Here is a 25,789-nt window from a genome sequence, read left to right as displayed (position 1 = left end):
TAGTACTGGAAATATTGGTACTTTAGTATCAACACTAGTACTATAGTACTAATATTGGTACTATAATACTTGTATTGGTACTAGTACCAGTACTATTGTACTAGTATTGGTACTAGTACCTGTACTATAGTACTAGGATTGGTAATAAAGAACAGCTTTCCCCACAAGGTAATAGACATTTGGAACAAGTTAGATGAGAATGTGGTATGTGCAAAAACAATACACGAATTTAAAAACAGTCTAGATAAAATGAGATATGAAGACGGGACACCATGAGCATAACTCCCCGTCCCGTAAAATACATCTAGGTAAATACAGACAAACGTATCAACAAATTAGTTGCAGAAACTTTGAATTTATTAAGACCAATGAAAACCTTTGATTACATGGATGAAGAAATGGTAAAGAAAATATTTGTTACATTGATAAGACCAAAATTGGAATATGCTTTGACACTATGGACACTTAGTACTAAAAAGAACAAAGTTAGAAAGAATTCAAAGACCAATGACAAAGATGGCACCAACACTCTCCAAATTGACATACGAACAAAGATTGGACAAACTTGACCAACTCTGGAACAAAGAAGAGAAAGAGGAAACCTAACCATCTACAGAATAATGAAAGGGATGGCAGTCCTTGATAAAGATGACTTACTAAAGTGGGATAGGAGAAAAGAGGATCTAATAAAATGGGATAGTAGAGATACAAGAGGACACAGAAAGAAAATCAAGAAAGACAATTATAGAAGAGACCTGAAAAAGAACAGCTTTCCCCACAGGGTAATAGACGTTTGGAACAAGTTAGATGAAAATGTGGTGTGTGCCAAAATGATACACAAATTTAAAAAGTCTAGATAAAATGAGATATGAAGACGGGACACCACAAACATAGCTCCCCTTCCCGTAAAATACAACTTGGTAAATACACACACACTAGAGGACTTAAGGAATTACAATTTATCATTTGAAGTCAAATGTGTACTATAAGAAATTATGAATAACAGAGGAGGGAAAATGTGAATATTTTTACATATGAAAATACTGTACATTGATTTGAAATGCAAAACTTTTTTTTTAAGTGATATGGAAACAGTATGTAAAAACTATTTTGGCAAAGAAAATACACCGTACATTTATGGAAAAGGTGATGATAAAACGTCTGTAGATATTTGGTAAATTTTACAAAATATTGTTTGAAGTAAAAGAATGTATGTAGTACATAACTAAAAAGGCCAGTAAACTGATATGCATAACCTTACAGATGAAAATTATTTAATTTAGAATGCAATAAATCCTCAGAAAATATGGGAAAAATGTCACAAATACTTGTATTCAGTGGGTGATTTTTTCCCCATTTGTTTGTTAATAAATCAATCCTTTGTTTATTTGTTTTTATTCATTTATACATTTGTTCATATATTTAATAATATATTCATTTGTTTTTTAACCAACTCTGGCAAATATTGAAATGCAAGCCAACACCTCCTCACAGATGCTGTGGTTTCAAAAGAAAGGCCATTGATCTTTCCCTCTAAGCTTCAGTTTTCTCATCAAACCTCAATTTGGACATGACATCTCCTATCTAACATTGACTAAGTCAACTTAAGAAGCTTCTAGAAACCTCTTGGTAACACTGACACTTGTTCTGTGAGACTGGCATGTCTAGTAATTCCCTGGAAGGGGGAAAGGATAAATCTGTCCATTCATGGTCCACAGATATCATAGGACACTGCCTTGATTTTGACTGAAATCACGCAGCTGGCAATAGTTCTTGTTCCATATGAAGAAATGTCTGTATATTGTTCGCATTGTATCGGTGAATGTCTTGGCCTCTCACGGACTGGCAGGAAGATGAAGTAAACGGACGACAGTTGTCAATTCTTTCACTATCCCACTCCTACAAAGTGGGAAGTGAGAAACCCCTGGTAGGGCAAGCCCTGTCAGTTTTGGCAAGCCGCTGGGTTTCTTAGGCTGATGTCTGGGTTATCTCCCTGCCTGGCCAGTGCTGTCAAGAACCCAAGAACCAATGCAGGAAACCTGCAGCATGTCCCGGGAATTGAATTCACAAACATCTGTTCATGAGTTCGACATGGTATCCACTGGGGTACGGTGTGGCCCTGTCAATTCTCCTTAGGTGGAAAAGTGGAGGGCAGTGAGTCAAAGCTAATTCGGTAAGAATTCCGAGGTGCGAGTGTTGAGGACACCTGGAAACAATTGTTAGGGGAATGATCTTTTCCAATGTCCCCTCTCCCCGTACCACTCCACAGCTTCTTAAATCTATTCACACATTATTGTCATTTTTGTGGGAGGCTTTTATATATATGAACTCTTCTGATTTTGAATTCACAGCCCAGAAGAAAGTTTGGACTTGCCACCCAGTAAGCCATGAGTACATGTAAGTTCAAGTATTTACACATATTCTCTGGGTTGCAAGACCATCTCTTTGATGAATCTTTGCAGTCAAGGGTCAAAAGGACTTCGAAGAAGAGGCTTCCTTTCTTCATCTTGTTGATGTCTTGTAGCAAATTTACTGATCTCCTCCCGCACTTCCTCATCATCCTTCTTTACTCTGTCACTTGGAGTTTTGTCAAATGGTAAAATGAAATGGAACACTCTGGAATACAGAAAGGGGAGAGAATAAATATTGTATACCTGCTTTACATATGTGCACATACACACACACAGACATATGAATTTCTGCAGAATATTAAGGTGGCTTGTCAGTATATGAATAAAGATAATGAGAGAACTCATAGAAACCCTAATCCCTCCAAAGATCCCCACACAGAGTGAAAAATATAAGAAAGATAGTTATTGGTTCTACCAATATTGAAAGATTGAAGACTGATAATTTGATTACAGTGTTCAGATCTGCATTGGCAGAAGAGAGCTCTTAATAATAATAATATTAATAATTTATTTGGCAAAGAATCAGTACACATGAAGTGCAGATAATGACAAGAACACTTAGTTTGAAATAATAATTGCAACTGCCGAGGATAACACAAAAAAGCATGTACACTTATTTCCATTGTGGTCCTCATTAGATTGTTATTCTATACTAATCTACACAGACAACATACATAGGGGGTTGAGGAGACCAGAGACAGTCATGAGTAATACTAGTCAGTACAAATATGACACATAGACATAGTTATAGTTTTTCTAATATTACTAAAATGTTTGAAACACACAGGATATTGAGACCAAAATTGAGTACTATCACAATAAGGAAGGGTTTTAGGTTATGAGGATAAAGTGATTAAGGGCATGAAGAAATACAGCTTTCCATACAGATGCATAAATGCTTGGAATAGCTTAGAAGGTGATAGAGCTCAAGTTGGAATAATATATGAATTCAAATCTAATTATGATAATGAGAGACAGAGATTTGATAATTTTAGAGATAAATTTTTGAGCATTGCACATACAAACATACACACATTGAAAAGAAAAGAATCGACCTCTAAAAAAAAAATACTAGATAAGACCAAGACTGGAGTATTCAGCGACACTATGGACACCCAGTACAAGAAAGAATATAAGGAGAATAGAAAGAATCCAAAGAGCAATGACAAAGATGGCCCCAACACTTTCAAAATTGACATATAAGCAAAGATTGTCTAAACTGGAATTACCAACCCTGGAACAAATAAGAGAAAGAAGTGATCTGTTGGCCATTTATTAAATTGGGATAAAAGAAAAACAAGGGGACATAAAAAGAAACTAAAAAAAAAGTTATAGAGGAGATTTGGAAAAAAAAAGTTTTCTACACAGAGTGGCAGATGTCTGGAACAAATTGGATGAAACATTAGTGTGTGTAAACACCATACAGTAATTTAAGAACAAACTAGATTTTGCAAGATAAAGACAGGACACCATGAGCATAGCTCCCCTTCCTGTAGAATACAACTAGGTAAATACAAGTGTATGCACATACATACACAAAGAAACTAATATGAAGACAGCAAAATACCATGAAAATGACCAGGAGACAGACAAAATGGAAAGATAAAGGAAATGAGAAAGTACATGCCATAAATTCATTATAAATGGATCCAAGATCCCATGAAAACAATCATGAACATTGCAAACTTTGTGGGGTTGCAGTACAACAAACCCTGCACCACTACCTCTTAAGAGTGCAATATTACTGCTATTCTTCACTGAAGTTTCAGCCCGTCACTCATCTCAGGAGTGGCACGGCACCTCACCATCTCCCCCTCCGTGATAACCCTCGTTTTCCTAAAGGCACACACTCCCACTGGTACTATCTACAGTCAAGCGATGGCTTCTCTTCCTGATCTCCTCCAAGTACCAGCACTCACACAGTGGCATAATGTGGACACCACCTCTTGAGTTTATGTATAAACTGTTCCAGACTGCCACAAAATTGTGGTCCGGGTGGGTGCCAGCCCCGCAAAAAATCTCATACAAAAGAGAAACAAGAGGACACGCAAAGAAACTAAAGAAAGACAGTTACAGAAGAGACCTGAAAAAGAACATTTTCCCACACAGGGCAATTGACGTCTGGAACAAACTGAACAGTGAAACGATTAATGCCAGAAATATACACAAATTCAAAAGCAAACTAGATGTAGAGAGATACAAAAATGAGTTAACATGAGCATAGCTCCAGTCCCATAAAATACAACTAGGTAAATACAAACATTCTAGTGCTATATACATACCCATACACAACTCCGGGGACCAGAGCCAGAACTCCAGCAATGACAAAAAGTAGGCCAGGCATATCCATGTTCACAGTCAATGGGTACACATTGCCAAAGAAGAGGGAGCCTAACATGATTCCTAACTGTTCCACCGTTGCCATAAAAGTCATGAGACGACCTGTTCAAAGGAATATAGAGTTACTGGTGGAAGAGTGTAGGGTGCTGAGGGTGTAGTGGAAGGGCTCTGTGATATTACCAGCTAAAAAAAAGTTTTCAAAAATGATCTACTGATTTTATTCTATAAAGAAAAAATAACTTGGGGTTCCAATTATCAAGAACTTTAATGTCAAACAATACTAACAGAATAGGACATTTACTCATTAATAATTTTGAATGCATTTTTATATTCCATACAAATAGTGCAATTAGTTTTATATTAATCATATTGCTAAAACAAAATTAGGGTTGAACAACATAAGATATATGTATGAGATGGAAATCAACTCGGTGGCATACTCATCCACTGGTCGAGAGAAATTCTATCCAAGTAAAAATGTATATATCCATATAATTTTCTATATCTTTTACCATGGACATAAAAAATCAAGAATAAATAGAACGCATCATCAACATTTCGATATGAAGCCTGAGGAGCTAGTGAGTGACTACCACAAAGAAACAACATTTATTAATACCTTGTTCATTTTCTTCTACAAGACGAGACACCACAGCACGGTGAACAACAAACAGATATTGTCCGAAGGGGCCTAGCAGGAGGGCTGAAATTAAAGAACAGTAACTTATTAGTATTTTCCCTAAATATAGATGAGAGGGCGAGGAGGAAAAGAGTAAGAAGTAAAAGCGGAAGGAGGGTAAGCTGCGCTCACGGAATAGGTGTTTGTAGGAGGGGGATAGGTCTATTGGGAAATGAGAGGACAGTGATATGTGTATATATATACATATATATGTATATATACAGGTAAACGTCGACTTACGATTTTTCGACTTTACGATGACGACGACGACGATATGATATATTTAACCCCTTCCATACGGTGCCGCACACGTAGGCGTCATGAGGAGCAAGTGGATTCGCGACGCTGCCATATCGGCGTCTTGATTATATTTATTGTAGTCGCCCCTGTGTTTACATTTTCTCAAATGTGCCCTGAATCCCATTCTCTGTGGTTTTCAAAATTCGCGGGTGAAAGAGAGAACGATCGATATAAGCGGTGACTATATTTTATGATGCGAGTATTATTACGACACGTCGTACGGCTGGCATATATACGTACGTCAGGATGATAATACATACATGTATATAAAAAAATACATATTATAGTGTTTGAATATGGTAAAAAGGATAAAAATAATTAAATAAACTACTGTACATGTTTAATAGGCTATATTCAGTATCTCTGGTGGTTAATATACAGGTAGGCTAGGTACAGTGACCACGGAACAGTGATACACAAATTGGGGATTGACTTACGATGAAATCGTCTTACGATGGCTCTATCGAAACCTAATGCCATCGTAAGTCGACGTTTACCTGTATATATATATATATATATATATATACTGAGTAATTTAGACAAGTGATTTGGATGATGGAGAACATAAGCACAGGGGAAGGCATGGAACCCTAAAAACACTAACGTTTTGTTCACGTAGAACTGTGTTTATGTTCTCCATCATCCAAATCGTATGTATATATATGTATATATACACTTAACCCTTTCTTCTATTTCCCCCTGTCCTTCTTGTTCCACACACCATCCTTGCACACTTTAAGACTCCCTCCTTGAACCATCCCCATTCCTCCTCCACACCCATCTCTGCTCTATCCTTTACTTCCTCCCACTCCTCCTTCAGCTTCTTTTCGTACTCCTTCTCCTTTTCCTTTTCATTGTACTGTGTCTTGCGACACTGCTTCTGACCCAGGGCGGTGGGCGGGGTGCAGGGATGACCCGTCATCCAGGAGGTGCTCAGATGAGAGGAAGGATGGGAGGGGTGTGGAGTGTATTTGGGGATGAAATGGGTGGGAGTGTTTTTATGCCTTTCCCTTTTTGGCTACCTCCCTTGGAAGGGGGAAAAAGCCTTGGTATATGTATGTATACACTTAACCCTTGATTTAATGGACAAATGCGTGCAGACCCTTGTCCGTTATTTGCAAAAGTCCGTTATTTGAAAATCAGGTCCGTACGTTACCAATGCTGGATACCGGACATAAGTCCATTATGTAGAAAATTGTCCGTTAGGTTTCGGCATGCACATATGTATTAAATATGTAATAAAAAGCTACAGTACGTATGTATATTGATGTACACTACATATAAAGAAGAAATTGAACCATTTCTTACCTTAAATCTAGTTGCTGCTATTTACATAAGTACAATACATGGTTCTCCATTGGACAATTTTTCATTTTATGGACTTTGTCCAGTATTTGACTGGTACTACCAGACACACTTTTTTTGTCCACTAAATCGAAAGTCCACAAATTCGAGGTCTGCTAAATCGAGGGTTGAGTGTGTATATGTATATGTGTGTATATATATATATATATATATATACACACACACTTTAGTTTTATGTACAAGTATTTGTTGTGGCTTGAGAGGTGCAAGAAAGAAAAGGATTGGTGTCAAAGATTTTTGTGATAAGACATAAGTGAGAGAGCTTTAGCAATGGGTAAGGATATATATATATTTATTTTTTTTTGGGTGGAGCTTTTGGATTTGGAAAAGGGTTATGATTGGGTAGACAGGAAGTAACTGTGGGTGGTTCTGCATATATATGGTATAGGAGGAAAACTGTTAACAACGGTCAAGAGTTTTTACGAGAGCCTGTGTTAGAATTAGAAAGGGAGAGAGCGAGTGTTTTGAAGTAAAGGTAGGACTTTGCCAAGGATGTGTCATGTTGCCATGGCTGTTTAATGTGTGTGTGGATGGGGTGGTGTGGAGGATAAATGCATGGGTAATGGGCAGGGGATTGGAGATGGTTAAAGAAAATGGAGAAAATAGGAGAGAAGCCAGTTGTTGTTTGCTGACAACACTGCTTGTGGCAGGATCAGAGGAGGGATTAAGGGAGTTAGTGACTGAGTTTGGGAAGGTGTGCAAAAGGAGGAAGTTGAAGGTAAATGTAAGGTGATGAGATGTACAAGGGGAGAGGATGGTAGCAAATTAGAAGTGAGTAATATGGGACAGAGGCTGGAGGAAGTGGATAGCTTTAGATACTTAGGATGAATGTGGCAGGAAAGGGAGGAGTGGAGGTAGAATGCAGTAAATGTCTTGGGGGATTAAAGTGTAATGAGAAATAGACATATGGGAATGGATACTAAGAGGAGATTGTATGAAGGGGTGATTGTGCCAACAGTACTGTATGGGGCAGAAACATGGAACTTAAGACAGGAAGAGTTTAAATATTTTTGAGATGAAATGTCTGAGAATTATAGTAGGTGTTACTAAGCTAGATGGAGTGAGAAACGAGGTGAAGAGGAGAGTGATGGTGGAAAAGGAGTTGAGAGATAGGGTTGATGAAAGAGTATGGGGATGGTTTGGACACACGGAGAGAATGAAGAAAGATTAGTAAAAGAAGTGTGGAAGGCAGAGGTGGATAGAGTGACCAGGAGGGGACGACCGAGGATAAGATGAATGGATGGGGGTAAAAGGGGCGCTGAGAAATTGGGGGATGTCTGTTGAGGAAGGAAGGAGGAAGACGTAAGATTGGGGTGAATGGAGAATGGTTTTATATGGATGATACTGTGATGCATGGAAGGGAGTGGGTGGTGGATAGGGAGAGGGTTAGGGAGTGGTTATGTATGAATGCTATTTTGAGGCAGCCTGAAGGGATTTATCCCTGTCTTCTCTTTTTCTGCATGGGGGATGGAGAGTGGGGAGGTTGCTGATTAAATGAAGTGCCCTTGCTGTGGATGTGCAGTGGCTTGCTGTATTGCTTCTGACCCAGGGCAATGGGCGAGATGTAGGGATGACCCATCATCCAGGAGGAGCCAAGAAAAGAGGGAGGGGTAGTGAGAGTGGAGGAGGTGGAGATGAAATGGGTGGGAGTGGATTTATGTTTTTTGATTTTGGCTACCTCCTTTGTATTGAGGTGGGGTGGGAGGGAACCCCTGGATAGATGTATGGATGCATTACTATTATCATCATTATTACTATCATCATTTTCACTGTCATGTTTAGTATCATTGTTGTAATTATTATTACCATTGCCTTTCTCATAACCATTCCTTTTACCAGTATAATTCCTATTATTACCATTATCATTGCCATTGCCATGATTGTTGGTTACAATTATCACTATTGATACTATTAACATTACTATTATTAGCTTCATAATTGCCATTATCCTATCATTCCTATTACCCTTACTTTCATTATCATCATTACTGTCAATTATTACTATCGTCACTTATTAACATCATCATTGTTGATATCATCAATAGCAATATTACTATAATACCAGTTATCACTGGCTACTCACCCCAATATACAAGAGAACATTTGCTGATGATACCGATGATGATGAAGTATCCAGCTCTTGAAAGGGCACCAAGGACACCCAGGGTAGTGTTCCGACAGTTGACAAACCGCCTCAGGAGCGGGAGAACCACTACCAGAGAGGCACCCTCCAGTAGACTCTTGACGGTGTAGATCTCGAGGAAACGATCAAACGAACAGTGGACAGAAGACTGCACATATACAATGCTTATGTCAACATCACCTGGAATTGGATAAGCAGAGGAGGTTTGATGGTGTGGGATGTACTCAGGTGTGAGGGGACTGACACTTGGAGGTTGGCACTCATTCCTTTGACCTGTCACGGAACTTGAACTAAGAGATTGTGATGATCCTGGACTGCTGCTGGGTTTCCAGATGTCGTAGGACCACAACATAGTTAATGAATGGCATAAACTTCCTGCAGAGGCAGTGCAATGTAGTTTAGTTCGAAGCTTTAAGAATCATTTAGATAAACAACTAAGCAAGATGCTGTAATGATTATCATTTATTTTATATTATTTGTTTTTGTTTTGTTATCATTTGTCTGTTTGATTCTCATTTATTATTAGTTACCTATATATCAATTTATCATTATTTAATATTTACCTGTTTGTTTATTATTTAAATATACATATGCATTTATTTATGTATTTTATTTGTTATTTACATTATTATAGTTTTTATTTATTCTTTTTTTTTTTTTTTTTCTTCATATGACCTAGATATGGACCAAAAGGTCTCCTGTTGGCATGCTCTGCTTTTGTAATCCTTTGTAACATAGTATGTGTATTGTCAGATGATTTCATTCAGATCATGGGGCAGACTCAGGTATATGGAAACAATGAGTGAAGAAAGACTAGTAATCGAAAGTGGAAGACAGAGGTGAATGTAGTGAACTTGAAGGGAAGACCAAAAATAACCGAAGTCGACCCGTCAGCTGAATAAAAATAATCCTGAATTAGCCAAAACAAAATGTAAAAATATCAATGGGTTGCAGGAATGATAATTGTTGTCAACAATATCCAGAAGGGTAAGTTAAGTCTAAGATCAAAAACTGGAGGAGCTGGAGGTGGCTGAAGGAGGAAGTAGAGAAGCAACTCACAGGGTATGATAAACGATGATAGGAAGTCGAGGATGACAACGGTGATGATGAAACCCCTGAGCCCCTCACGCTTCCTGAAGGTGGCACTGATGGAGGCTGTGAATTTGTCAATGAAAGCCCTGCACAGGCCCTTGTGGGAGTTCTCGTCGGTCTGACAGTTGATGCTGTAGTCTTTGACGAAGATGACAGAGATGATGGCATTCAGAGCGACAAGGCAGGCAATTCCTGAAAGATGAAGAACAGAATATTGATGACTGAAAAAAAGTAGAGATGTAAAAGGGTGAAGGAAGAAAACAGGAGAGATGGAAGAGAAACTAAGGCTGAAAAAAAAAAAAGACGAGAGAGGAAAATTGTGAGATGACTGCAGATGATGGTTAGGAGGCATGTTGTACCTGTCAGGATCCATGTCTTGTCTGTCGTGAGATATGAAATCACAAGGTTGACACAAATCAGACCCAGAGCTGCCCCAAGGTAGACCATAGCCTCCAGCACGCCCAGTCGAAGTGTTCGCTTCTCCACTGGAACAACGCTCAACATGTAGCTGTAGATGGTTGACTGTAGATGAAAAAATGGTGGATGTAAAGGTGCTGGTACAGAGGAAGAATGTATTATTAAATACTGAAGACTATTTGTGAAGATAGGAACGTATTTCTGGGACAGTTACACCTATCATTTGAATAAAAACATCTGGTACTAGTCAATGCAAAACTAATTCAAAGTACTACTTTAATGAGAAAATTGACAGAGACTGATTTGCCTCATCAGTGCAAGGACACACTATGTGCTAAATAAAATTGCCTGATGCAATTTGTTATTTATCTATTCAATCTATCTATACATGTCCTCTTTTCCCTCTCTTACTTTCTTCTTTTCCTTTTCTTTTTATTCATTTGTGACCCTTCCTCCCTACCTTCATCATTCAAAGATCAAAGCTCAACTCGTCCCATACTCGAAGGATATTGCCTGATACGTCTACACAAACGAGATCTATGTCAATAACAAAAGCATAACAAAGAGTATCACATGCCCATTCCATCTACAGTAAACAACAAAAATGAGTAACGGAATAGACCCTCTCCGTCCTGGAGTTATAGGTGACCCAAGCTGCCATGTAGCATTCACTACATGTTGATATTGTTGATGGCCTGCTACCTTGATATTTACTCTTAGTTTATCATTAATGGTACTACTCTGATATGGTACTCGCTCATACTATTTTGGTACCTTTTAGCAATATTTTGTTGTTCCTGATGCATAATGCAATATTCCTTATTGTGATGGTGCTCAAGTTTTGTTCTCAATATCCTACGCGTTATGAACATTTTAGTAGTACAGTATTAGCAAATCTATAATAATGTGTGTGTGTCATGTGTGTACTGATTGGTATTACTCATGACTGTCTCTGGTCCCCTAAACCCTATGTATGTTGCCTGTGTAACTTAGTGTAGAAGTCTAATGAGAACCACAGTGAAAATGAGCTTACATGCTTTTTTTGTGTTATCCTCGGCAATTGTAATTGTTATTTCGAACTATGTGTTCTTTTCATTATCTGCACTTCATGTATATTGATTCATTGCCAAATAAATCTATTATTATTATTATTATAATCAGTTATTATTATTATTATTATTATTTAAAAAAATGATAATGTGATGATGATGGTAATGGTGGTGGTGGTGATGGTAATGGTGGTGATGATGGTGATGATAATAATGAGAGTGATGAGTGAGGAAAATGGAGGAGAAATAAGGAAGGATGAAGTGAAAGCAGCTGTTAAGATGATGAGAGCAGGTAAGGCACCTGGTCTGGATGGATGCCATGCAGAATGTCTGAAGAAAGGAGGTACAGTGATGGTGGACTGGCTGGTGAAGTTGTTTAATGTTTGAGAGAGGGTAGAGTGCCAGAGGACTGGAGGAATGCCTGTATAGTTCCGCTTTACAAGGGAAAGGGGGACAAGTGTGAGTGTAGTAGTTTCAGAGGGATCAGCTTGTTGAGTGTAGTTGGGAAGGCGTATGGGAGGGTCTTGATTGAGAGGATTAGGAGAGGAATAGAGGGAGTAATTGGTGAGGAACAGTGCGGGTTTAGGACAGGTAGGGGTTGTGTAGATCAGATCTTTGTGGTAAGACAGATATGTGAGAAAGCTATAGGAAAAGGTAAGGATGTTTTTTTTTTGGCTTTTATGGATCTGGAAAAGGCTTATGACAGGGTAGATAGGAAGGCACTTTGGGAGGTACTGCAGATATATGGGACAGGAGGAAAGCTGTTAAGAGCAGTCAAGAGTTTTTACGAGAGTAGTAGAGCTTGTGTTAGGATTAGAAATGGAGAGAGTGAATGGTTTGAGTAAAAGTGGGTCTTTGTCAGGGATGTGTTATGTCACCCTGGCTGTTCAATTTTTACATGGATGGGGTGGTGCGAGAGGTGAATGCAAGGGTAGTGGGTCAGGGATTGGAGATCATTAAAGAAAATGGAGAAAAGTGGGAGGTGAGCCAGCTGTTGTTTGCTGACGACACGCTTGTAGCAGGATCAGAGAAGGGATTGAGGAAGTTATTGACAGAGTTTGAGAAGGTGTGTGAAAGAAAGAAGCTGAAGATAAATGTGGGCAAAAGTAAGGTGATGAGATGTACAAGGGGAGAGAGTGATAGCAGGCTGGAGGTGAGCATTAAGGGTGAAAGACTGGAGGAAGTGGATAGTTTTAGATATTTGGGTGTGAATGTGGCAGGAAAGGGAGGAGTGAGGGTGGAGGTAGAATGTAGATTGAGAAAAGCAAGTAAATGCCTCGGTGGATTGAAAAGTGTAATGAGAAATAGACATCTGGGAATGGATGCTAAGAGGAGGTTATATGAAGGAGTGATTGTACCAACAGCATTGTACGGGGCAGAAACATGGAACATGAGAGAGGAAGAGAGAAGGAGTTTGAATGTGTTTGAGATGAAATGTCTGAGAAGTATGATAGGGGTTACTAGGCTAGATAAAGTAAGAAATGAGGAGGTGAGGAGGAGAACAGGGGTGGAAAGGGAACTGGGAGATAGGATTGATGAAAGGGTATTACGATGGTTTGGACACATGGAAAGAATGAGTGAAGAAAGAATAGTAAAAGAAGTATGGAAGGGAGAGGTGGAAGGAGTGAATAAGAGGGGGCGTCCTAGGATGAGATGGATGGATGGGGTGAAAGGGGCATTACAAAAGAGAGGAATGTCTGTGGAGGAAGGACGGGAGAGGACAGAAGATAGGGGTGAATGGAGAGGGGTTGTGTATAGATGATGCTATGATGCATGAGGGGGAGTGGGTGGGGGGTGGTGAGGTATGTGTGAGAAGAAAATTGACGCAGCCCGAAGGGATTTCTCCCTGTCTTCTCCTTTTCTGCATGAGGGGACGGAGAGGGGGGGTCGCCGAATTTATGAAGCGGCCTTGCTGTGGATGCGCTGTGTCTTGCGACACTGCTTCTGACCCAGGGCAGTGGACAGGATGCAGGGATGACCCGTCATCCAGGAGGTGCCAAGATAAGAGGGAGGGAGGAGGGTGGAGGGGAGTGGAATATATAGGAAATGGAATGGGTGGGAGTGGTTTCTATGCCTTTTTCTTTTTGGCTACCCCCCATGTAGGGGGGAAAAGCCTTTGGTATATATATGTATGTATTATTATTATTATTATCATTATTATTATTATTATATAACAAAATGTTATTAGAAATAAAACAACCTAAAATCAAAATGGTTTTAAGAAATCTTTTTAAATACATATCTGCTGTAGAGCTCAAAATTGTAAATAATGGATCATGAAATCTGGTTTATATTTTGTGAAAAAAAATTAAGCCAGTGAAAATATTATGTTGGAAAATGACAGTTGTCCAGAGATGGATACTTAGATCCTTATGAAAAGGCAGAAAATATACATCAAATTTGAATCTTACCTTAAACAACACAACTGCTCCAAGGAATCCATAGAAACCAGCAATTAGAAAGGCAACTTCCATGGGAAGACTTGGGAACGCTGCGAAGCAGGCCACCAATATAACCGTTAACAGTTGTGCGACTATCCCAAACAGGAGGAGGAGTTTTCGAGAGTACCTGAAGTCAGTAACAATGATGGAAGTCAATCTAGAGGGGACTTTTCATCTGCGGCAACGGGAGGGGAATGTCTGGCTCGCAGAAGTAGGTCAGGTCCACCATGGCAAACGAAGGCTTGACTTGAAATTCAATAAATCTAATCTCCATTTTTTTTATTTTTTATAATATCTTAACTTCATCATAATGATAAAATATAAACTTTACGTTAAGGGGAAGTCATATGCGTGACAAAAAATTATATATTACATATATACATTATATATATTATATACATATATTCGTAAAGGTAGGTAGCAGATCTTTCTTATATATACACGCAGATCTTCCTTATATATACACACACACACCACTATGATCAATAAGTAATGAGAAAATGTCAGGAGAGACACTATTTTCATAAGCTTACAAAACCTGGTCTCCTTCAAAATAATTGCCTCTTGCATTTACACATTTCTGCATGTGTCTCTTCCAATCCTGGAAGACCTCCTCAAAGTCCTTTTTCAGTAGTCCCTTCAGGTAACTTTACGATGCCTCTTTCAGTTCCTCTGTTGACTGGAATCTGGTTCCCCTGAGGGTGTCTTTCATGTGTGGGAACAGAAAGAAGTCACAAGGGGCTAGGTCAGGGCTGTAGGGTGGGTGTTGTACTACTTTCATTCCCCTGTCAGCCATCCAGGTGGTCACCAGCGTTGACTTATGGCATGGGGCATTGTGCTGGTGGAACCACCACCAACCACTCCACTGCTGAGGCCTCTTCTCCTTCAACCTTTTCAGAACAGTAAGGTAATATTCCTTATTGATAGTTTGACCCTGAGGAACCCATTCAACGTGAATGAGCCCCTGTGAGTCAAAGAAAGGAATGACCATGGCCTTTTCTTGCAACCTGCTCATCTTTGCCTTTTTGGGTCTGGGGGAGGTCATGTGCTTCCACTGAGCACTCTGACGTTTGCTCTCAGGGTCGTAGGTGAACACCCAACTCTCGTCGCAAGTCACTACCTTACTCAGGACACCTGAATCAGCCTCAATCATCACGAGAATATCAGTGCAACATTCCACACGAAACTGCCTCTGGTCGCTGGAGAGGATCTTTGGCACAAACTTGGCACAGACTATGTGGAGCTTCAGATCTTCAGTCAGAACTGTCTCTACTGTGTCAATACTAATACCAACAGCTTCAGATATCCTCACAGATATTCGACAGTCTTGCATCACTAACCTTTGCACTTCCTCAATGTTTTCCTCCATGCATGCACTTTTCAGTGCTCCAGATCTGGGTTCATCCTCAACCTGTTCATTTCCTTCAGAAAATCTGTTAAACCACTGATAGAAACTTGCTTGGCTCATCTGTTCATCCTCATAGGCCTCCTTTAACATTCCATAACCTTCTTGTTTGGTTTTCTTAAGTTTAACACAAAATTTGATGGTGTAACATTGCTCCATTTTTCCCTGCATCTTGACAAGTTTTGACAGATTGGCAAACTGAATCAGACTGGTTCCACCACATTCACTGCTGCACTCAGACCTACAAATATTGAAAGTTGCCAGTTAGTCATTTTATAGAATATATGTATGTGTACTTCACCATGAAGTAGTATTTTGATCAAATCATATTTAATGTCTCGCCTTACATTTTCTCATTACTTATTGAGCATACCTTGTATATATATATATGTATATGCAAAGAAATCACAAAACACACGTGATAAACTATTTTTACAGAAACCACCGGGAAATTGAAAAAAAAAAACAGATACCGAACGTTTTTGTCTATTTAGACATTTTCAAAGGTACCTTTGAAAATGAGATGTACAAGGGGTGAAAGTGGCAGTAGACTGGAAGTGAACATTAAGGGGGAGCGACTGGAGGAAGTGGATAGTTTTAGATACTTGGGTGCAAGTGTAGCAGGAAAAGGTGGAGTGAAGGTGGAGGTAGAATGTAGATTGAGAGAAGCGAGTAAATGCCTTGGTGGTTTAAAGAGTGTAATGAGAAATAGACATTTGGGAATGGATGCGAAGAGGAGACTGTATGAAGGAGTGATTGTGCCGACAGCACTGTATGGGGCAGAAACGTGGAACATAAGAGAAGAAGAGAGAAGGAGTTTGAATGTGTTTGAGATGAGGTGTCTGAGAAGTATGGTGGGGGTTACTAGGCTAGATAGCGTGAGAAATGAGGAGGTGAGGAGGAGAACAGGGGTGAAAAAGGATTTGGGAGATAGGGTTGATGAAAGAATATTAGGATGGTTTGGACACATGGAAAGAATGAGTGAAGAAAGACTAGTAAAAGAGGTATGGAAGGCAGATGTGGAGGGAGTGAACATGAGGGGACGTCCTAGGATGAGGTGGATGGATGGGGTGAAGGGGGCTTTGGGGAAGAGGGGAATGTCTGTTGAGGAAGGAAGGGAGAGGACGGAAGACAGAGGTGAGTGGAGAATGGTTGTATATGGATGATGTTGTGACTGCATGAGGAGAAATGGGCGGGGGGGTGGGGGGTGGGGTAGTATGTGTGAGTAAATTTTGACGCAGCCCGAAGGGATTTCTCCCCGTCCTCTCCTTATATGCAAAGGGGGACGGAGAGGGGGGGGTCGCCGATTAAATGAAGCGGCCTTGCTGTGGATGTGCTGTGTCCTGCGACACTGCTTCTGACCCAGGGCGGTGGGCAGGGTGCAGGGATGACCCGTCATCCAGGAGGTGCTCAGATGAGAGGAAGGGTGGGAGGGGTGTGGAGTGTATTTAGGGATGAAATGGGTGGGAGTGTTTTTATGCCTTTCCCTTTTTGGCTACCTCCCTTGGAAGGGGGAAAAAGCCTTGGTATATGTATGTATGTATGTACCTTTGAAAATGTCTAAATAGACGAAAACGTTCGGTATCTGTTTTTTCAATTTCCCGGTGGTTTCTGCAAAAATACAGTATATATATAATATAAATATATATATACATACATATATATATATATATATATATACAGTATATATATATATATATATATATATATATATATATATACATACAGTATATACACGAGTGGTAGGATGGTGAGTTTAAACACCAAGAATCCGTTGAAGCGCTATTACTGACGTTTCTTCCAACTAGGACTTCTTCAGAGTGTACACATATAAGACATTGACAACTTATATATTCACATAAGTTATCAATGTCTTATGTGTACACTCTGAAGAAGTACTAGATGGACGAAACGTCAATAATAAAACTTCAACGGATTCTTGGCATTTAAACTCACCACACTACCACTCATTCTGTCTTCACACCTCAATATATATACAGACAAGGAAGATCATGTACCACAAACTTAATATGTTTCTACTCAAGATTAGACATAGTGCAAGAAAGGAATGGATGGGCTGATTGTGCCTTCCTGGACTTGCAAAAAGCTTTTGACAAAGTACCACAAAAAAAAAATAAAAAAAATATGGAACATATCGGAGGGATACAAGGGAACTGACTAAAATGGATGGAGGACTTCCTGATTGGTAGAAAGATGAGAGTAGTGTCCAGAGAAAAATATTCAGGTTGGAAAGAGGTGATCAGTGGAGTACCGCAAGGATCTGTATTGGCTCCAATAATGTTTGCTATTTATGTGAATGACATGGATGAGGATGTCAAATGTTACATGAGCTTCTTTGCAGACGATGCCAAACTGTTAAGGAAAGTTAAAACTGAAAAGGATTGTGAATCACTGCAGGAAGACCTGAATAAGGTATGGAACTGGAGTCGGAAATGGAAGTGTAGCATGATGGAGTTTGGAAAAAGCAAAAACAGAATATCAGGACAATATAAAATTGGAACCAAGGAGGTAAAGAAGGAGAGATCCGAAAAAGATTTGGGTGTATTTATCTCAAACGGCTTGTCCCATGACAAACAAATAAACAAAATTGTCGGAGAATCCTACAACATGCTGTGATCAATAAAATGACATTTACATATTTGGATGAAGAAATTATTAAAAAAATATTGGTCACACTGATAAGGCCTAGACTAGAATATGTGGCGACCCTGTGGTCACCCAGTACCAAAAAGAATATAAAGAAAATAGAAAGAATCCAGAGAGTGGAACTATACAGGCATCATATAATACACCCCCAAAATTAGAAGAGCAATATATGAATTAGATAATGATTATGACATTTATTGCTTCTAGTGTCAGTGTTTCAGTCACAATGCAGTTGTACTATTGAGCAAAAATATGAAAGATGTACCCATACTCAAAATACAAGTAAAATAAAAAATGCATGTACTGTATAAATGAGAACTATGTATAAAACAAGAAATCTGTTCCCTGGACCTCACTTACTGGAAGTCCAGTCACTGTTAGTCACTCGCAGAACTTGAGCAAAATTCTTTGCTGCTGTTTGGAGAGAGTGAAAGACAGTGTAGTATTAGTTTCTCGAAATAAAAACCATGCAAAGATGGAGCCTTTATTGGTATGTTTTCCTTATTACCAATAAACACTGTTCTCAAATGGTATTTACTTTGATAGGCTTGTAGTATTAGATGTCATTCTTCAGCATCAAGACACAATACCTAACCAACATGTACAGCTGTACACAATCCCATACTTTTACCCGGAGGTGCACCCCCAAGAAGTTGGTACCTAGTCTCTAGAACAGAAAAAAAAATGCATGAACAATATCAAGTGTCCAATATAGAAATAAGAAACAATGATCTGGAGAGAAAGAAGATGTCATTTCTTGGAAACCATGATACCATGTGCAAGTAAAGTGCTTCCAGAACCTTTTCATTTACCTGTCCATCCAGGCCCCAAAGACCTGAGAACTTGTCACTGATGCCAGAGTTAGTACAACGTTGAATCCAGTGATGTAACGCGTGCTCTTGCCTTGTGCTATCTTCACTTGCTCTTGAAATTCTTCTGGAACATTTGCCAGATTGGCGCAGATGACCTTATCAACACCCTGCTGTTCACATTCCCGTTCTACAACCAATGACTGTACTGTTAAGATCTGAAGAGGAAAAAAGAGCTGATAGAAAATGAATTGAACTCTCTCTCAGGATTGCATAGAAAATGTATGAATGTTAACAAAATCTATCCCATCATAAAATAAATTTTATTATGATATAATCATTTATTTTTATTATTTGGGAAAGACAGCTTTACTCACGAAAATGCCATAGCAGAAGTAGTAAATAAAAGTGGGGATCTCAACGGTGTGGGCAGGCATCTTTGTGTGGTGTGTATGTATGTGTGTGGTGTGTGTGCATATATATGTGTATGTACGCCCAAACTTCTTTCACATAAATGTGTGTGTGTGTGTTGTTTCATCTATCCATTTGGATCACAAGGGACTCGATGATCGATGGCTGTCAATGCAAGGCCGTTCCTTCCTTGAAGATCAGTGTCAAAAAGACTCAAACTGACGGATGCTAGATAGAGTCCTGGGTGTCCTGTCTCCACAGTCTCAGGTTCTCCCTCACTTCCAAAGTTGTCAACCTAAAAGTTCACTGTATATAAAAAAAGTGTTACCAATTATTACCATAATGTTCATGAGCAAAGACGAACATGACTATGGTATTTCATTTCTTTTCATACATATATGTTTGTATGTATGTAGTCATGGATATATATATGTATGTATTATGTGTGCATAAATGTATTATTGTGTATACGCATCCAACTCGACATTATCTTGAGCTAAAACTGATTGGAATGTGTTGTTCATCTTTTCATTTTGTGCTGATGACTCTTCATAATTTTTTCCTCCCATTATCAACTTACAGGCTTTTTCTGTTTCAATTTACTAATTACAAAGGCGGAGCATGCCGACAGGAGACCTTTTGGTCCATAACTAGATCGGGTGCAAAAATATATATTAATAATAAAAAATAGATAAAATAAAATAAAAATAATAATAATATAAATACATACATACATACATACATATACCAAGGCTTTTTCCCCCTTCCAAGGGAGGTAGCCAAAAAGGGAAAGGCATAAAAACACTCCCACCCATTTCATCCCTAAATACACTTCACACCCCTCCCACCCTTCCTCTCATCTGAGCACCTCCTGGATGACGGGTCATCCCTGCACCCTGCCCACCGCCCCGGGTCAGAAGCAGTGTCGCAAGACACAGTACATCCACAGCAAGGCCGCTTCATTTAATCGGCGACCCCCCCTCTCCGTTCCCCTTTGCATATAAGGAGAGGACGGGGAGAAATCCCTTCGGGCTGCGTCAAAATTTACTCACACATACTACAACACCCCCCACCCCCCGCCCATTCCTCCTCATGCAGTCACAACATCATCCATACACAACCATTCTCCACTCACCTCTGTCTTCCGTCCTCTCCCTTCCTTCCTCAACAGACATTCCCCTCTTCCCCAAAGCCCCCTTCACCCCATCCATCCACCTCATCCTAGGACGTCCCCTCATGTTCACTCCCTCCACATCTGCCTTCCATACCTCTTTTACTAGTCTTTCTTCACTCATTCTTTCCATGTGTCCAAACCATCCTAATATTCTTTCATCAACTCTATCTCCCAAATCCTTTTTCACCCCTGTTCTCCTCACCTCCTCATTTCTCACTCTATCTAGCCTAGTAACCCCCACCATACTTCTCAGACACCTCATCTCAAACACATTCAAACTCCTTCTCTCTTCTTCTCTTATGTTCCACGTTTCTGCCCCATACAGTGCTGTCGGCACAATCACTCCTTCATACAGTCTCCTCTTCGCATCCATTCCCAAATGTCTATTTCTCATTACACTCTTTAAACCACCAAGGCATTTACTCGCTTCTCTCAATCTACATTCTACCTCCACCTTCACTCCACCTTTTCCTGCTACACTTGCACCCAAGTATCTAAAACTATCCACTTCCTCCAGTCGCTCTCCCTTAATGTTTACTTCCAGTCTACTGCCACTTTCACCCCTTGTACATCTCATCACCTTACTTTTACCCACATTTATCTTTAGCTTTCTTCTATCACATACTCTCCCAAACTCTGCCACCAGCTTCCTCAATCCCTCCTCTGACCCTGCCACAAGCGCAGTGTCGTCCGCAAACAACAGCTGGCTCACCTCCCACTTTTCTCCATTTTCTTTAACCATCTCCAATCCCTGACTCACTACCCTAGCATTCACCTCTCGCACCACCCCATCCATGTATAAGTTGAACAGCCAGGGCGACATAACGCATCCTTGACGAAGTCCCACCTTTACTTCAAACCACTCACTCTCTCCATTTCCAATCCTAACACATGCTCTACTACTAATATAAATGATAATAAATAATGTTACGGACGCATGGACATTAACTCACCTTTTCTATTGCACGTAGGCGTGATCATTTATGTCACGAGTGATGAACTGTGATGAATTGTAGGCTCACGTCTACAATTGTCCGGATCAGGGTAAGGCAGGTGTAACACGTTCTTCACTTTATTCTGACTAACGAACATGAGGATTTTACACGTGTGTTCAACACTGGATCTAGGCTTACTCTGCTGCTATGTGAGGTATGGCGGGCGACGCCGGGACCCCCTCCCCTTGGGGTCCCCCCACGCATACCCTTGCTATGCTTTGACTCATACACCACCCACACGTTACCAATCACGTCACGACCATACCAACCATCCAGGCACACTATGCAACATTCATTCATGCTCTTTCACCACAATAAAATAAATAATATATAGTTGTAGTTAAATGATGAACAAACAGACTAAAAGTAATAATTGGAAATCAAGCAAATGATAAACAAACAGGCAAATAATAACAAACAAATAAATAATATAAAATAAATGGCAGTCATTACAGCATCGTGCTTAAATGTTTATCTAAACGAATCTTAAAGCTTTGAACATTGCACTGCCTCTACAGGAAGTTTATTCCATTCATTAACTACACGGTTGGCAAAGTTGTTTTCACCCACTTCCAAATTAAATCTATTTCCAGGCAGTTTGAGACCATTATTTGATCTGTGTTGCCTGTTCAGGGGGTGACTGAGAAATCCATGGGAGAAAAGATGACTGGTTGTTCAGACCACACAGCTCTTTAATCCTAAAGTACCATTGGCTGCTGTTTACCTGTGTGTGCTTGTGCGTGTGCGCTTGTTGCGCGCGTGTGTGTGTATTCACGATGGTCTTTTTGGATCACGTGTTGGACTCGTGATCGACAGCTATTTCCCTCCCGGAAGAGAGCTCAAAGCTCGTATGACCGATCTTTGGATAATGCTGTGACCTCACACGCACACACACCCCAACTCCCCGCCCACGAGAGTTGGGGTAACGACTCGAGGCCCAGCGATACTGAAATTGTTTCAGCCCTGAGCCGCTATAGTGACAGCCGGAGACTCTGCCAACCGCGCCACCGAGTCGTGTAGAGTGTACGTGTGAGTGTGTGTGCACGTGTGTGCTAGTTGTGGGTGTGTGTTAGCTGTGCGTGTGTGTTAATTGTGCGTGTGTGCTAGTTGTGCGTGTGCGCTAGTTGTGCGTGTGTGCTAGTTGTGCGTGTGTGCTAGTGCGCGTGTGCTAGTTGTGCGTGTGTGCTAGTTGTGTGTGTGTTAGTTGTGCGTGTGTGCTAGTTGTGTGTGTGTGTTTGTTGTGCGTGTGTGCTTGTGCGTGCTTGTGCGTGTGCGCTGGTTGTGCGTGTGTGCTGGTTGTGCGTGTGTTTGTTGTGTGTGTGTGCTTGTTGTGCGTGTGTGCTAGTTGTGTGTGTGCTAGTTGTGCCTGTGTGTTTGTTGTGCGTGTGTGCTTGTGCGTGCGTGTGCGCTGGTTGTGCGTGTGTTTGTTGTGCGTGTGTGTTGGTTGTGCGTGTGTGTTGGTTGTGCGTGTGTGTTGGTTGTGCGTGTGTGCTGGTTGTGCGTATGTGCTGGTTGTGTGTGTGTGCTTGTTGTGCATGCGTGTGTGTGTACTTGTGCGTGTGTGCTAGTTGTGCGTGTGTGCTAGTTGTGCGTGTGTGCTAGTTGTGCGTGTGTGCTAGTTGTGCGTGTGTGCTAATTGTGCGTGTGTGCTTGTGCATGCGTGTGTGTACTTGTGCGTGTGTGCTAATTGTGCGTGTGTGCTTGTGCATGCGTGTGCTTGTGCGTGTGTGCTAGTTGTGCGTGTGTGCTAGTTGTGCGTGTGTGCTTGTTGTGCGTGTGTGCTAATTGTGCGTGTGTGCTGGTTGTGCGTGTGTGCTAATTGTGCGTGTGTGCTTGTTGTGCATGTGTGTGTGTGTACTTGTGCGTGTGTGCTAGCTGTGCGTGTGTGCTAATTGTGCGTGTGTGCTTGTTGTGCGCGTGTGCTAGTTGTGCGCGTGTGGTTGTTGTGCGGGTGTGGTTGTTATTTGTGTATGGTTGTTATGTGTGTGTGGTTGTTATGCGTGTACACAGTCACGAGGAAAATTTCTAACTCACGCCATGGTTCTCATAACATCAGTATAATTTTTGTTGAATACGTGATATACTTTCCAATATGGCATTTTGCTTTTCCTTGAACATAAAAAGGTTGTCAAAGAATTTTAATTTTGCATCATGAAAACTGAGTGGTGTTGAAAAAAAAATTCCGTGACTGCGCACCAAATGTTTGGGAAAAGTACGTACCTGACTATCTGTACTTCAACTTTTTCGAAAAGCTATCAGGGTATAAAACCCACCACTGAGCACTTCCAGGAACCAACCTTACTCACACGAGAGAACTAAACGACTGATGTATTGTTCATTCTTATCGCATCACCATTGTGGACACAGACATACACGAACCGCAAAAACTATCGTATCTCTGATTATATAGTGATTGTTCCGATACATATTTCATTGGACCGTGGTAAGCATGCCTGATGTCAAGTAAATTATTTATTTACTCGTTCATTTATTCATTTTGTTTATTATGTAAAGTGATCCCTTGAAAATGTACCGTCGTGCTGTAATTACGGCCTGGAAATGTCGTGTCTATAGTTACAAACTGGTCAAATAGGTTTAACATTTCTACTATTTTGTGTTTAAATATCTTGGCCGTGGTAATAATATAAAAGTGCTTGTAGAGATTGTAAATTAGAGAATGAAGAATATATCATTCCGTGAGAAATTCAAAATTACCTTGTCGGTATACGAATACTTTGCAATATAGTTCAAGATGTCAAGTTTAACGGAGATGGAATCCATTCATTACCGTATGGGTTATGTGCAGTTTAATAAAATATATTGACGGCAGTCAGGATACAATTAGAAATATCTACAGTTTATGTAGAGAAGGGAAATTCGGAACTTTGATAATGCCTTTGATAATGGTATTGCAAAACTTCACTGGCCTGGTTTCGACTTTCGTCTTTCTCATAACACCAATTCATGATACAAATCGAAACCGGACGAGTGAAGCGTTACACTCCCAAGAAAAGCGTTTTCAATTCTGCGTTTCTCTTCCCTCGTATTCCCCGAAAAAAAAAAAAAAAAATCCCGATATATAGAGTAAACACGTGGCAAGTTACACTACGATATCATATCTTCATTTCGGCATTCTGCTCGTGACAATCAATCTCTTAGTCATGCTTTCGTTCCAAAAGCGATACATGAAATGGCCAATGTCATTGTGGTTAACTCAAGTGGACTTTACAAATTAATCTTACTGCACAAAAATTCGTTGCTTGGAGCGCTGTCATATCTCGAAGCTCATAAAATGTTATCAGCTGTGGAGTCGCAAATCCCCCACCAGAATTGGTGGATATTTGACATCACATTCTTTGGGGTTAGTGGTGGTTGGGTAAGATTTTCGTAGTTCACCGCGACAAAGATTATTTCGTTGTTCATCTTATCTAATCCCAATTGATCTAAGTTTATATTTGTATTATTTCATCGTTTTTTCATATTTTATCTCGTTTAATTTCATTTACTATTATTACGATCATTAGTAGTAGTAGTAGTAATTATTACTATCTTTACTAGCATTAGTATGATTTTCATCAATGTCTTTATCATCCATATTATCATTTTTATTACATTGAACAGCGTGAGCATCTGGGTTAAGATATGCTGATAACAGTTATCTTTCAATGTCCGGCACCTTATTACTACCGTTTATAGAGGAATGGAGACAAATTTGACAAGGTATAACACATTCCCGGTCTGGCTTACAGATATGACTGTCCAAGTCGTGAGGAAAACTTCAAATGATTTGGACTTATGGGTTACAACTAACGGTGTTTAAGGTCGAGGCTGAATACGGTGTACAGGCTTACTTACATACATACACATACCAAAGGCTCTTTCCCCCTACACAGGGGGTAGCCAAAAAGAAACTTACTCTAGCAAAAGTACAAGATTAATGTGGGATTATGTTTATGGATAGGAATGTATTTTGCCGCCGACAATCCACTATCCTTCAGAACAATATGTAACCATTACTAACCATCACCTACCATGCGCGTGATCCACATGCTTGCAACATAGCGAGACTCCCCTCTTGCTTACCTTGCTCT

The 25,789-nt window shown here is 40.1% G+C and overlaps 1 protein-coding gene across 4 annotated transcripts; it reads right to left on the bottom strand.

Annotated features, from left to right (window-relative positions):
* Positions 1 to 374: 374 nt before the first annotated feature.
* Positions 375 to 24,063, bottom strand: LOC143036782 (proton-coupled folate transporter-like). 4 transcript variants are annotated; one of them, XM_076204517.1, is made up of 10 exons: positions 23,919 to 24,063; positions 19,496 to 19,835; positions 19,122 to 19,336; positions 14,208 to 14,364; positions 10,690 to 10,852; positions 10,298 to 10,522; positions 9,179 to 9,418; positions 5,371 to 5,454; positions 4,694 to 4,853; positions 375 to 2,616 (listed from the first exon to the last, which is right to left on the bottom strand). In XM_076204517.1, the coding sequence occupies exons 2-10, from the start codon at positions 19,553 to 19,555 to the stop codon at positions 2,463 to 2,465; spliced, it is 1,458 nt and encodes a 485-aa protein (XP_076060632.1). In that variant the 5' UTR covers positions 19,556 to 19,835; positions 23,919 to 24,063; the 3' UTR covers positions 375 to 2,462. The 4 variants fall into 4 exon arrangements, with proteins under 4 accessions (XP_076060632.1, XP_076060635.1, XP_076060633.1 ...); XM_076204520.1 differs by having other exon boundaries at positions 19,496 to 19,824; positions 23,919 to 24,032; XM_076204518.1 differs by lacking the exon at positions 23,919 to 24,063 and adding an exon at positions 21,657 to 21,910.
* Positions 24,064 to 25,789: the final 1,726 nt, after the last annotated feature.

The sequence above is a fragment of the Oratosquilla oratoria genome, chromosome 21, assembly GCF_046742065.1.
Source record: "Oratosquilla oratoria isolate Oo_2021 chromosome 21, ASM4674206v1, whole genome shotgun sequence".
In the NCBI taxonomy this organism is placed as follows: Eukaryota; Metazoa; Arthropoda; class Malacostraca; order Stomatopoda; family Squillidae; genus Oratosquilla; species Oratosquilla oratoria.
This window is presented reverse-complemented; position numbering and strand designations above follow the sequence as displayed.

Bases quoted from the DNA above. Each gene is read 5' to 3' on its own strand.
- LOC143036782 (XM_076204517.1), bottom strand. From the start codon at position 19,555: ATGCCTGCCCACACCGTTGAGATCCCCACTTTTATTTACTACTTCTGC. The intron at 14,365-19,121 runs GTAAATGAAAAG...TACTGACTTCAG, and splicing joins TTTGGGGCCTGGATGGACAG to GTACTCTCGAAAACTCCTCC. The intron at 9,419-10,297 runs GTGAGTTGCTTC...ATCCAATTCCAG, and splicing joins ATCATCGTTTATCATACCCT to GTGATGTTGACATAAGCATT.